The following is a 14,902-nucleotide window of genomic DNA, read 5'->3' on the forward strand; positions in this document are numbered from 1 at the left end:
TTTATCCGATTAGTAGTTCTAAGGTCCTAAAAAATTAGTTGCGATACGCGTAAGTTAGTTCATACACCCTCGGTCATAATAATAATAATAATAAAAAAACTACATATATATATAATTTGTAGTGATAAGAAAACAGTATAAAAATAAATAATTTTTTCTGTATTTTTTTAATACAATGTTGGTATTTAGAAGGAAATACACCTCTTAAAACTCTTAAGACTCAGACTTGGTTTAAATTAATTAATAATTACTTGATTGACATTAAATAAAAATTGTGAATGATGAACCATGTGCATTTCGGCATTTCCTAATAATCCTAGGAAAGAACTAAAGTAATATAATTAGGAATGAGGAAATTAGGATTAGCACTTTAAAGAGTTAAGGAATTAAGCATATCTATCTTGCAATTAATTGATTGCTTTGGACCTTGATTACATCCAATAATTATTAATGTATGGGTTCAACCTTCCAACTTCTGTGAGCATGTATTATTTCTGTATCGTTCATCTTTGTTTTATTGAAGATATAGGGAGTGAATTTTTTGTAATCGTCTTTTCATTCAATTTATATCAATAACCCATTTTTTATGTTCATCTATTCTTGTTTAAGACTTAATCTTAGCTAAAGTGTGATGTAGATATACATGTGAATTATTGTTGTACATGTGAATTATTAGTTGTCACTTCTTGTCGTCATTTTGAAACGAATCAAATAAATAAATATATACATGTGAATCATTTGTTGTGTCACTTGTTCTTTTCTTTTTCACCCAAAATGACATGTACCATGAGCTAAGCTATGACGTACTAAATTTATAAGAGCACGAGTTGTCGGAATACATGCCCTAAATTTACGATTACAAAACCAGAAATATGGAAAGAGAATTGAAAAAAATGAAAAAAAAAAAAGAAGAAAGAGAAGAGTATTATGGCAAATAATTAAAGACAATTTAGGGGTATATTATATCCATACCTAGGGTTGTAAACGAGTCGAATCAAGTATTTGGCTATACGAGTTCGGTTACTAACAATGTAAAAAGCATCCTAGACAACTTCTGGAAGTTGAAAAATTCATGAAGTAGCCTTTCTTCTATTTAGTATTCGGGGGGGTGGGGGGTTTTTTTTTTTTTATTTTTTTTTTTTTTTTTTTTTGGTGGGGGGGGTTTTTTTCGTTGGCGAGCTTGACATTAGAAATTAGAATACATAAGGGTGTCCCTTGTAAGTGGCATATTGAGAAGGGAGTAAATCTTTAGCAAAAACAAAAACAACATAAGGGATTTAAAAAGACAGAGATCTCGATACTTCAGCAGTAAATCAATTAATTAAGGAACTCTTATTGAGTTAAAAAAATGTAAAATTCCTGAATATCTCAATACACTCATTAGCATGACAAACAATCATAACTAGACAATGACCAAAACTTGTAAGAACTAAATTGACAAAAACAGATACAAGTCAAATAAAAAAAAAAAAAAAAGTTGTCTATGATTCAACAATACCCTGCTTAGAGAATAAAGATATCCCATAGCTTCCCTTACAGATCTTTCTACTCTTACCAAGTTACTAATGAGTCTATATCTTACATAATCCTATGTCCTCAATTGCAACCATTGAAATAATTTGTGTTTTTGAAATAGCTTAAATGGGTTTGCACAAGTGACACAACACAACCACCCAAAACCATAGCTTAAAGGTATCACAAGTTATTACCCAAAATCAACACAACACAAAAACTGCCTCACACTTCAGAAGTTACGTAACCACTGCCTCACACAACACAACCACCCAAAATCAAGAATTTCAATGGCATTCTTCTTCCTTTGGAGGATCAAAATCAACACACCTGCCAATGCACGAGTCCGAAGTTGGAGGATCAAACAATCTCATGATTTCCTCATCTAAAGGGATAGGACGTGTAATCTCCTTCTAAAATACGTAACCAAAGAAAATAAAAAAGTTTAAGTTAAGAGTAAAATAAAAGTCAATACTAAATAAAAGAGCCATAATACTTTTATAATTTTAATAAATCGAACTTAACTTTGCGCTACGTCTTCACTTCATTAAGATTGTGACACTATTCACTTGCACATAGTAACACTTGGACTGCTTCCGGAGACAATGAAACTTGATAAGTGTTGATAACTCTACTCACGACACTAAAAATAGCCTCTAAGGCCACCACGCTGATTGAAATGGCTAGTATATTATAAGTCATTTTAAATAAGAAATTATACTTCAAACTATTCGCTTTCCACCAATTTAAAGCATCAAAAGCCTCATGATCCCCTTGACAATTGTAACACCCCTTGTCCAGATAACAATCTAATTTAGATTTTGTTGCAGGTTCAACAGTTTCACTTACATATCCATATAACTCAGTAATACAAACCAATCGGAAGAGTTATCTTCCACAGTCATCCCACTAACCCCTTCGATTCCAACATTTCGGTTGACGGTAGAAGATTGCTTATCAACCATATATTCCCCATACAGCTTGTATAAGGTTTCCCTATAATGAATCTTTCTAAATTAATCTTTATATTCATTCTTTCATTTATTTTTTATCATATCAATTTGTAAGATTTTTATATACATATACTATTACTCTATTATTTATATACCTACTTCATTAGGTTAGTTTTGTATAATATGTATATATATTTATTATTTCTTTATATATCCACGTGAATCATGCATGGGTTGTCACTTGTCAACTCTTTCTCTTCATACAAAACGATAACGATTATATATATAATATAATTATATATATATATATATAATATATTATTTCTTTATATATCCACGTGAATCATGCATGGGTTGTCAACTCTTTCTCTTCATACAAAATGATAAGGATATGACGTAAGTATATATATATATATATGGAGAGAGAGAGAGGAGTGATTGTGTCAATCATGATTTTTTAATAGAATATTATATATGAAAAATCAGAAAGATCAATCTTCAAAATTGTCACGGCTGCTCTACAATAATTTTATTCAAGGTTAAAATGTTAACATATAAAAGAAATCCAAATCAAGATTAGAGTTATACGTATTATTGATTAAGCTCTCACTAAATCTCTTAATTTATAAGCTCTAATAATAATACTTTTTCAAATAAAATATTATCTTATTTATTTATTATTGTTATAAGTGAAGCCTATACACTATCGTATTGGCTTAAGTTTACTTTGCATCGCGACCGTTGGATTTGTAAGAGATCTGACAACTGAAAACAGAATACTGGTCAAACCTATAAAAGCTGAAGTCTCTTCCATTCGCAGTAGGCTCTCTCTCTTTCTCAATTGAAATCTTCCCCAAATTACTTGGTTAGGGTCAAGAATAGGGCTTTGTATGTGTGTGTAAATCTGCTGATAATCTGTCCATTAGAATTGCATTTCTTTGTGGAGTTGAGAATCTGGTGTTGAGTTCTCTGTTTGGGTTGTAGATTGACCAGTATTAGTCTGAAGTCTGGGTAGTTCTTGATAGAGAATCTTGTAAGGGAAGAGTGGTTGAGTGTTTGTAATCGTTCCTGATAATAATAGTAAGTGCAGCGAGCGTCCATATTCTGGAGCTCAACATGGACGTAGCTTGTTCAATATTGAACAAGTGAACCACGGTAAATACTGTGTGTTGATATGATTTTATTCTGCTTTGATAGATTGATTGTGTTGGTGTTTGCTTAGGATTAGTGAGGGGTATTTGCAATAGTGGTATCAGAGCCGTGTTTAGGGTTTCTCATAAACGAATTGAAATTCTAAGGTTTCTTGATTTGGGAATTCTATTTTAGGGTTTCGAAATATTTTAGGGCTTTTCGATTAATTAGTTCCATAGTCCTAGAGTTCCAAACACAATTAGATCCCTCCAAAATCATTAGTAAATCGAGTCAACTAAACACAATCTTGGTTTCTCATGGGTCTGATTTCGAACTCAAAATTATAAGTGTCACGCGCATGGAGATTTCCCAATACGATGGGAAAATAGATTTCAACACCTGGAAAAACAAAATGAAGGTCTTGCTATCCACAACAAGGTGGGAATCGCACTGGAGAAAGATGAATCCAAATGGCTGGAAGAAAAGAAAAAGAAGAAGGTAGAGGTGGACGAAGAAGCATACAATTGATCATCATGAACCTTTCAGACACCGTGCTTCGAAAGGTGGATGGCGTGGAATCTCCAATTCCACTATGGGGTAAACTCGAATCTTTGTATGTTCTTAAATTTGCTCCGAACTTAGCTTTCTTGAAAGGCGCTTTATTTTCTTATAAAATGGACCTAGTTAATCCCTAGATGAAAATTTGGATGAATTCCTAAAAATGACCCTAACCCTAAAAGGTACTGACCAAGAACTAGGAGATTCCAGCCTAGCCATGATCCTGTTAAATTCCCTACCAGAGGAATACTTAGTGGTAAAAAATGCCCTTCAGTATAGTGGAACAGTACCTAGTGTGGACCTAATTGTTTTTGGGCTAAAATCTAGGGAATTAGAATTAAAGATTCAAAAGCGTAATGATAGCAATTTGTTGTGAAAGGGAAATTCGATTATGGACAATTTGGTAAAGAGACTGGTAAGAACAATAAGAGAAATGTAGGCCTTAAAAATAGAAAGAATAGTAAAGGTAATGGGAGACCTAAGGGGGAATCTAGGAAGTGTTTTTTTCCATAACAAAACAGGGCATCTCAAGAAAAATTGCTATTAATGGATTAAAAAGAACAAACAGGCCAGTACAGAAACAAATCTAGCTAGCACAAGTAGTAACTTAGAAATATCTGAAGCCCTTACTATTTCTAATACATCTAGAAGCAATGAGTGGGTGCAAGACTCAGGTTGTACCTTCCACATGAGCCCTAACAAAGACTAGTTTCAAAGACTTAAAACTGGGGAACAAGAAACAGTATACATAAGGAATAATCACTCCTGTGAGGTTCAAGGAATAGATGATATAACCATTAGGCTGAATAATGGTAAGCTAGTATTGCTCACTAGGGTTAGGTATATACCCGAACTGAAACATAACCTAATTTCCTTGGGAACCTTAGACGAATCAGGTTGTTCCTATAAAGCACAAAATGGCTGTATGGAAGTCTACAAGAATGGGAATGTGTTGATATAGGGTGCTAAGAAAAATGGGCTTTATATCCTGTGTGGGTAGTACTATCTTGATGTTTCTAATGCTGCTTTACTTTCTACTAACATATCTGCTGCAGAAAAATGGCACTTGAGATTAGGCCATATAGGCCAAAATGGTATGAATGCATTAAAACAGCAGGGTTATTTTGGTAATGACATTGTGACTGCTTTAAATTTTTGTGAAATCTGTATTCTTGGGAAACAGCACAGGATGAGTTTCCATAAAGGAACTCACCTTGCTGCAAATTGTCTGGATTATGTTCATGCAGATCTTTGGGGTCCAGAAAAGGTAAAGTCACATGGAGGGAACATATACTTCCTCTCCATTATGGACGATTACAGTAGGAAGGTATGGGTATACCTTCTCAAGTCAAAGGATGAAAGCCTTAACGAAGTTCAAAGGTTGGAAAACCCTAGTTGAAACACAGTTAGATAGAAAAGTCAAAACACTTAGGATTGATAATGGGTTGGAGTTCTGTAACTTAGAGTTCGATACTTGCTGTCTAAATTAGGGGGTGCTAAGGCATAGAACTGTTAGGAAAACCCCATAATAGAATGGGGTTGTAGAGAGGATGAACATGACTTTTCTAGAAAAGGTCAGGTGTCTTCTTTTCACTGTTGGCTGCCCAAAACTTTATGGGGAAAAGCCCTAACCACAGTAGCCTATTTGATCAATAGGAGCCCATCTAGCTCAATAGGCTTCAAGTGTCCTGAAGAGAAATGGTCAGGAAGGAAACCAAATCTCAACCACCTAAGGGTCTTTGGGTGTGTAGCATATGCACACACCAGAGAGGGTAAGTTAGAACTTAGGTCCCTTAAATGTGTCTTCTTAGGGTACCAGGAAGGGACTAAAGGTTACAGGTTGTGGGAGAGGGATGTACCAGGAGTTAGGGTCATAATTAGTCAGGATGTAGTCTTTAATGAGACCATGTTTCCTTGCAAAACTTCTATTGACAATGTAGGTTACCCAAGAACAGATCCTGAAATGCCTGATCAAAGAGAGAGATCTCAGTTTGAGGTGGAGCCATCAATCCTAACAGAACAGTCTAAACAATTTGAAGCCACTGAACCAAAAAGCAATGTTTTAAAACCCGGCCCAGCCTGGCCAATTGAACCGGTTGAACCGGGACCTGGCCAGACAGCCGGGCTGGGTGAGCTTTATAACCGGTAGAATACTTCTGTCCAGTTTGACCCGCGGTTGCACCGGGGTTCTGTAGCACCCGCCGGTCCAACCGGTGACTTTAATGAAAACCAGGTCATGCACATTAATACAAAAAAAAAATTAAAATATTAAAATATTAAATTTAATAAATATAAAACAGTAAACTTGACTTGTCTTCACTTATACAGTATCAATATTTCCCCCCATTTTGACATTTTCACGCAACTTCTTCCCTCTCTTTCGTCTGAAAACTCTGAAAACCATTTGCATTTTCAATTTTTTTCATCATCCACGAGTCTCCCCTTCACCAGTTCATCTTCGAATCTCGTCACATTAGCCTTCACTGTCAACTGTATAGCTCGTCATCAACTGGGCTGCTGGGGTACCGCGTGATCTGTTCTCAGTCCTCTCTTCACCATCGATCTGCTCTGTTCTTCCGTCACCGTCGATCAAGAAGCTACACCGTCATTGTCATCTTCTTCTTGCTCAGGAACTGACGAACTGTGGGCAGTTGCGTTCTCTTCTTCTCTTCTGCAATCTGCAGTTCTGCTCTATTTAGTACTTCAATCTTCAACTGTTCATCCGTCGCCGTCGAGCTCCACCTCTCCAACGATCAACGGCAGCTTGTCTTCAGTCTTTACCAACACCAGGTATTGATTTGTATTTTCATTTTTAGTTTTTTACAATGTTTATACTTTACTTTATAGTTTATAGTTTATAGTTTATAGTTTATAACTTTGCAAGTTTGCAGTTTATATTGCCATTGATTGACTTCATTTGTGATGCTGATGTAAAGTGAAGTTGAAGTATTGATTGTTGAACACATGTTAATAATTTGAAGTTTTGAACCCCAAATAAGAGTTGTACCGAGACAAGTTTTAGCCAATTGTTCCACATTATTTCCTTGCCCTTGTTTGATTCAAAACACTTATACTCATTAAAAAGTCTGTAATAATTGAATTATAAAATACTGCAACTAAAATGCTAACGAGTGGTGATGATTAGTGACCCTAAACCTAAAGGACAATCTAGCTTGCTTTTCAGATTTTAAATAGGGGTATATGGATAATGGATTTGTATTATTGATTCTTCTATTGATAGTCAGTTTCTTCTATTGATTTTAAATAGGGGTATATGGACTTGTCAGATTTTAAATAAGGGTATATGGACTTGTAAGTTGTAAGTTTGTTTGTTTCAGTTCAGTCAGTTCACTACATTAGCTTACATATATATTTTGATGTTACAAACTTACAGCCTGTCGGTTGAGATGTCATCATCTGGGTCTTGTCAACAATCTGCTTCCATGGATGTTTCACAAACTTTTCGAGGAAGAAATGATATAGCATGGGCACATGTTAATGAGAGCGTGGATGAAAATGGGAAGAAGATATTAACATGTCTTTACTGTGGCAAGATAATTAGAGGTGGAGGAATTTATCGAGTGAAATTGCATCTAGCGGGTATAAAGGGAGAAGTTGGAAAGTGCCCTAAAGTTCCTTTCGATGTTAAATTCAAGATTGGAGAAGCACTAAATGAAATTGGGGCCAAGAATAAACAAAAAGTTGAACTTCGTAAGAATGTCAATCCTTATGGAGCTAGTGTACAACAAGAAGAGGGTGATATGTTAGATGAAGATCAAGAGTGTGAAGAGGTTTCTCCATGTCCAGCTCCAACTCCAACTTCAATTTCAAGCTCTAAGAGAAAAAAATCTATTGGGATAGGTGACTATTTTGCTCCGAGGACTAAGGCTGGGTCTCAGCCCTCAATTAGGAGTGTTTTAGCCGGAAAAGAAGCTAAGTGGAGAGCGGACATGGCTGTTGCAAGGTTATTTTATGATTCTTGCATTCCAACTAATGTTATTAATTCAATTTATTTTCAACCTATGGCGGATGCTATAGCTGCTATTGGTCCTGGGTATAAAATCCCAACTTATCATAATTTGCGTGTAAATTTATTGAGAGATGCAAGGAAAGAAGTGCAATTACTTGTTGATAGTTACAAGAAAACTTGGGAGGATGTTGGATGTACTTTAATGGCTGATGGTTGGACGGATAATTCACATAGGTCGTTGATTAATTTCCTAGTATACTGTCCTAAAGGAGTGTGTTTTGTGAAATCAGTGGATGCTTCAGATGTTGTAAAGGATGCTACAACATTGTGTAGCTTGTTTGAGGAAATAGCTTTATGGGTTGGACCAAACAATATTGTCCATCTTGTCACTGACAATGGAGCAAATTATAAAGCGGCTGGAAAGTTGTTGACTGACAAATATAGCAGTATTACTTGGTCTCCTTGTGCAGCACATTGCATTAATTTGACGTTGAAAGACATAGCTGAGATGAGTCATATAGTCAACCTTTCGACACGTGCATCTGAGGTTACAAAGTTTGTGTATAATCATTCATTTGTGCTAGCTTTGCTGAGGAAAAAACAGGTTATATACTTTTACTTCATATGTTTATAATTTACATTGTCAAGACATATTATATATGTACACTTTTTAATAATTTATTAAGTACTAACATCTATTGTCTATCACTTGAATAGGGTTGGACAGAAATTATACGCCCAGGTGCAACCCGTTTTGCCACTACTTTCATTGCATTGAGCAGCCTACATCAGCACAAACATGACTTGCAATCTACAGTGACAGATAGAACTTTTGTGGAGTCTCGATATGCAAAAACTAATAAAGGCAAAGCCTTTATTTCCATAGTTCTAGATAACCGGTTCTGGGATGACATTGGTATAATTTCTAAAGTTGTGAGTCCATTGATGCGTATGCTCCGGATTGTAGACTCAGATGAGAGGCCTTCAATAGGATATGTGTATGATGGCATGTACAGAACGAGGATGGGTATCAAGAAGCTGTTTAAGAACAAGAAAAATTTGTACAAGCCTTATACAACAATTATTAAGATGCGTTGGGATAGGATGTTGCGCCGTGATATTCATGCAGCAGCATACTATTTGAATCCTGCTTTCAAATATGACGAAGATACTTTTTCCAAAAAACCTGAGGTCATGTATGGTTTTCTTGACACTATTGACAATAAAGCAGGTGCATTCAAAATGAGCAAGACAAAGTTACTGGAGGAGAGTAGATTATATCGAGACCGTCTGGAAAGTTTTTCTCGTGAGCTTGCTCTTCAAACTTGCAAAACTACACGGCCGGGTATGTAATAGTTATTAACTTTTTAAGTTTAATTTTTAAGTTATGAAATTGTGTTTATTTCTAATGTAATTTATAATTTTATTCTCAATTAGATGAATGGTGGAGGACATTTGGCTTTAGTGCTCCAAATTTGCAAAAGTTTGCAATCAAAATTCTAAGTCAAACTTCGGCCTCTTCCGGATGTGAGCGAAATTGGAGTGTTTTTGAACGCATACATACTAAAAAGCGGAACAGATTGGAGCATCCACGGTTGAATGATTTGGTTTTCACTCATTATAACTTGCGTTTGCAAAATAGGTATAAAGCCTTCTTCATTTTTTTATTTTTATTGATGTCTTTCTTGGTCATGATTTGAATATTTAATTCTTCTATTTCAGGAGTTGTTACAAGAAAATTACATATGATCCTATTGATTATGAGAGTATTGATAAAACTGAATGGTGGATAGTTGATGAGGAAGAGGAGGTTGGTGAGCTTAATTATGAAGAATTGGAACAATCATTATATGGAGAAGGAGCTATTCCTATAGATGGTGGTGAATCTGGTGATCACCTTTCTTATTATGACTCAGCAGATGCTTCAGAAGGTTATTTACAATTTTTTAAGCAATTTCAATTTGGTATTATCTAGTTTATATTCAATTAGTTTAAATGGGAAAATTTAACTTATGGTTTTCCTTTTTTGCTAGAATTTTTTGTAGACGATGTCGCCGATGTTAATAATGATGACGATCCTCTATCAGGTGGTGTGTGAATTATGAATTGTGAATTTTAATTGAGGATGGAATGATGGATTGAAGACCATTCGGTGAAGATCATTTTTGGTTAGAATGTTGAAGTGTTGATTTGGAAGTTGAAAACTTGAAAGTTGAAAGTTGAAACAACTATTATGTGGTTTTTGATTTTTCTTCATTTATCTTGTTAGTTTGATTTGAAATTTGTTGTATTATTGATGTGATGGTGTATGATAATGCTTTGTTAAGGAGTTTTTATACTAGAATTTATGATTTGGAGCAAAATCTGGGAAATACAGGTTCTGTGAACAGTGTTTTTGTGACGTCAGCATGATGACATCACCGGTTGAACCAACTGGTTCGACCGGTTAAACCGGTCGACCCGGGACCCGGCCATCTTGCCGGGTTTTGTCCCGGGTCGATTTTTAAAACATTGCCAAAAAGTCCCACACTGCCAAACATTGGGGACCAATATGAAGAAGATAATCAACCTGAAATCAATGATGAAGACCAGAATGACAACCTCGCAGAATACCAGTTAGCAAGAGACAGAGTCAGAAGGGAGATAAGGCCCCCAAACAAATATAGTTATGCTGACTTGATCTACACTGCCCTTGTTGCTGGGGTAAAGACACTAAGGTCTAAACCAGAGACATACCAAGAAGCTATGAGTTCAAAAGACAGTAAAAAATGGCTAGAAGCCATGAAGGAGGAGATGATGTCCCTAAAACAGAACAGAACTTGGACTCTAGTCCCAAAACGTGCTAACCAGAAACTAATAGATTGCAAATGGCTTTACAAACTAAAAGAAGGCTTAACAAGCACAGATCATCCAAGATACAAAGCCAGACTGGTGGCAAAGGGCTTCACACAAAGGGTAGGTATCGACTTTACAGAAATTTTCTCTCATGTGGTTAAGTTTAAAACAATTAGGCTAATGCTAGCTATAGTGACACATTATGACTTAGAATTAGAACAATTGGATGTTAAAACTACGTTTTTGCATGGTGAATTAGAAGAGAAAATATATATGAGTCAACCAATGGTGTTTAGAGATAGAAACCTACGCAATCATGCTTGTCTACTGCATAAGTCCTTGTATGGACTCAAACAATCCCCTATGCAGTGATACAAAAGGTTTGACTCATTCATAGTGGGAATTGGGTTCATTAGGAGTGCATATGATAACTGCTTTTATTTTGCCTGCACTAATAACATGCTAATGTATTTATTATTGTGCGTAGATGACATGTTGTTAATAAGCAAGTCTAAATCTCACATAGAAGAACTAAAAGCAAAATTGAGTACTGAGTTTGATATGAAAGATCTAGGGTCAGCAAAAAGGATCTTAGGGATGATGATTAATAGGAATAGAAAGTCAAATAGATTAAAGCTTCATCAATTACCATATTTGCAGAAACTGATATCTAGGTTTGGAATGACTGATGCTAAAACTATCAACTTACCCTTAACAAGACATTTTACATTGAGCAAAATGCAGTCCCCCAAAATTGATGCAGATAGGATTAAAATGGAAAATATACCCTATTCTAGTGTCATAGGATCTGTCATGTATTCCATGATAAGCATTAGGCCTGACCTTTCCTTCGCAATATCATTATTAAGTAGGTTTATGTCTAATCAAGGAATAGAACACTAGGTTGCTTTGAAATGGTTACTCAGATACATTAACACTACAATGCATGTTGGATTAGATTTTTATAAAAGAACCCCTACACTTGATCTTGTTGGGTGTGGACTCTGATTTTGCAAGAGATCGAGATTCAAGGAAGTCTGACAGGCTATTCGCAAGTGTACGAAATCGTGCAAGTAATAAAACTCGAGTAAATGAGTGTCGAATTCTAAGAGAACTACCTACCAAGTACCAAATTAGTCTATTTTATTGCTATTTGATGAAATAGAATGTTATGGATGACTTTAATGAAAAAGAAAGCAAATCAAAATCTAAACGAAATCAGAATTTAAGAATCACTTTGGTATAAAAATCAATATGGCTAACCCTAGGGCACAGATTTCACACCAATTTAATCTTATGTATTGACGATCATTACTAACCTATTTAAGCTTATTCTAAAGGCCAAACTCCCCATTATTCCCCTAATTTTCTCTCGAACAATTAGTGAATTAACCCTTAAACAACAATCCAAAATATCTCTAAGTTGGATTTAGAAGCTAAGAGATCATTAAGTTATATGGAATTTACCAGAGCCTCACAGATCGCGGTAACCTATCTTTAGCGTTCGCTCAATCTATGGTTTTATTACCTTAGACAAATCAGGTTTCATCTCTCGATCTCAACCCAACCCATGATATCATTCAACCCTCGGATCCTTAAGAATTGAAAGCATTACCATAGTTGCAATAATGAAAACCATCATTCTATACAATAACATGAGTTCAGAAAGAAAAATATAAACACTTCTCTAATCGGTGAACGAGAGCTTCAAGAATCCCAATCTTCAAACTAGTAGCCGTCCTTCTCTCTCTCTTTCTAACTATCAACTTCATCCTCCCGATCTCTAGAATTCATCAAACAATTCTCTAAAGGAAAAATGGGGCAACTCTATTCAAAATTCTGTTCCACTATGGTGTCGAGAACATCAATCTTAAAGCATGAGTCTAGTTCAGATGGACGCTTCATAAATTCAAAAACATCAAATTCTACTTACTTATCTTCTACCCTTAAGATTAATTTCCCTTGGTGGACATCTGTCAATGTTCTACTCGTTGCTAGAAAAGGTCGTCTTAAAATTTAAGGTATCTCCCTATCTTCCTCCATGTCTAACACTATGAAATCTACTAGGAAAATCAGTTTTTCTACCTTAATCAAGACATCTTCTAACATTCCCCTAGGATATGTTATCGATCGATCAGCTAATTGAAGAGACACGGTGGTTGGCTTCACTTCTCCTAATCCAAGCCTCTTGTAGATGGAAAACGGCATTAAGTTAACACTAGTTCTCTTGTGTGTGGAGATCTCCTTCAGAAACTTCGCATACTTGGGCATCTGTTCTAGCATATCAACAAAAGGGATATTAATATGTAAACTTCGAAACATGTCAATAAACTTACCAAATTGCTTATTGAGCTTTTGATTTTTCAACCGTTGTGGGTATGGAAGGGTTGCTTGGCTTGAAGGAAGTAACTGCTCATATGCACGCTCACCGCGGCCACAAGATTCATCACCGCGGAAATTATTCAAAATTTCTGACATATTGCAACCATGATCACGCTCGCCGCCGCCACCGGATTCATCGCGGCGGCGATTGTCCTTGTTTCTGATGAATTACTCTGCATTCTCACGCTCGTCGCTGCCACCATCATCACTGCCATGACGATCATCCTTCTGCTCATTCTTCAGGTCTTGTTCTTGCCTGGGTTTTTCACTCTCTAAATTTTTCAAAATTCGTCCACTCCTCAAGGTGATTGCATGCGCTTGTTCCTTGGGATTCTTCTCTGTATCACTCGGCAAAACTCCTTGAACTCTTCCCGCTAATATGTTGTGAATTTGCCCAATCTGAGTCTCAAGGTTCCTAATAGAGGCTGATTGATTTTAAACCAGGACATCAGTCTTCTCAAACCTCTTGCTTGTCTCTTCAATGAACTTGGCCAACATATTCTCTAAATTAGATTTTGGCTCTTGAGGTTGAAAAACAGGAGCTTGTTTTTGCTCATTGTTGTTGCTCCATGAAAAGTTCGAGTGTTTCCTCTATGCTGGATTATATGTATTGGAATATGGATTCCCTTGCCCCCTTTGGAAATTATTGACGTAACTGGCTTGTTCAGGCTGAGCAAACAGGTTCCCTTCTTGGCAATCCTTTGATGAATGATTTCCTGCACAAAGGTCACATATTAGAGAAGAAGATTCAATTGCATTTGCTTTCAACACATTACCTAATTGCTTCTGGATGTTCGAAAGTTGAGCAGCCAATGCAGTGTAACCGTCAACTTTGTGCACTCCCGCTGATTTCCTTATTAGAGTTCTCTCTGGAGTCCTCATATAGTTATTGTTCACCATTACCTCGATCAGATTGTATGCTTCCTCTGGTGTTTTATTGTTCAACGCTCCCCCACTTGCAACATCAATCATAGCTTGAATAGTTGGTAGCAACCCTTGGTAGAACGTTTGCACTTGCGACTAGATTGGTAAACCATGGTGCTAGCACCTCCATAAGAGATCCTTATACCTTTCCCATGATTCATACAATGACTCTAAATCTTATTGGTAAAAGTTGGTAATCTCACTCCTCAGCTTGGTAGACTTGGCAGGTGGAAAATATTTAGTGAGGAACACTTGAGCTAACTCGTTCCATGTCGTGATGCTCCCAGATGGCAGAGAAATCAACCAAGCCTTGGCTTTATCCCGAAGAGAGAATGGGAAAAGCCTTAGCCTAATCGCGTTATCGGACACTCCATTATACCTGAATGTGTCACACAACTCCAGAGAATTTGTGATATGCAGGTTGGGATCATCATTAGGTGACCCTGCGAATTGGACCGACTACTGAATCATTCCAATAATTGCTAGCTTAATCTCAAAATTATTCGCTTGAACGGGTAGTCTCCTGATGCTAGAATAGCACCCATCAATAGAAGGACTAGAGTAGTCCTTCAATGCTCTCTGAACCACTATTGCTCCACCATTTGCATTTCCCCCTAAAGTATCCTCATTCTTATTC

The 14,902-nt window shown here is 36.2% G+C and overlaps 1 protein-coding gene and 1 non-coding gene across 2 annotated transcripts; both read left to right on the forward strand.

Annotated features, from left to right (window-relative positions):
* Window positions 1-7,566: 7,566 nt before the first annotated feature.
* Window positions 7,567-10,320, forward strand: LOC116136462. The gene is made up of 5 exons (XM_031422164.1): window positions 7,567-8,728; window positions 8,842-9,469; window positions 9,562-9,766; window positions 9,847-10,055; window positions 10,158-10,320. Exons 1-5 carry the CDS (start codon window positions 7,598-7,600, stop codon window positions 10,220-10,222), a joined length of 2,238 nt encoding a protein of 745 aa, XP_031278024.1. The 5' UTR covers window positions 7,567-7,597; the 3' UTR covers window positions 10,223-10,320.
* Window positions 10,321-14,371: 4,051 nt separating this feature from the next.
* Window positions 14,372-14,478, forward strand: LOC116136972. The gene has a single exon (XR_004129105.1). It is a non-coding gene; the product is annotated as a small nucleolar RNA R71 (small nucleolar RNA).
* The last annotated feature ends 424 nt before the right edge of the window (window positions 14,479-14,902 follow it).

Source organism: Pistacia vera, unplaced genomic scaffold (assembly GCF_008641045.1).
Source record: "Pistacia vera cultivar Batoury unplaced genomic scaffold, PisVer_v2 Contig109, whole genome shotgun sequence".
NCBI lineage: Eukaryota > Viridiplantae > Streptophyta > Magnoliopsida > Sapindales > Anacardiaceae > Pistacia > Pistacia vera.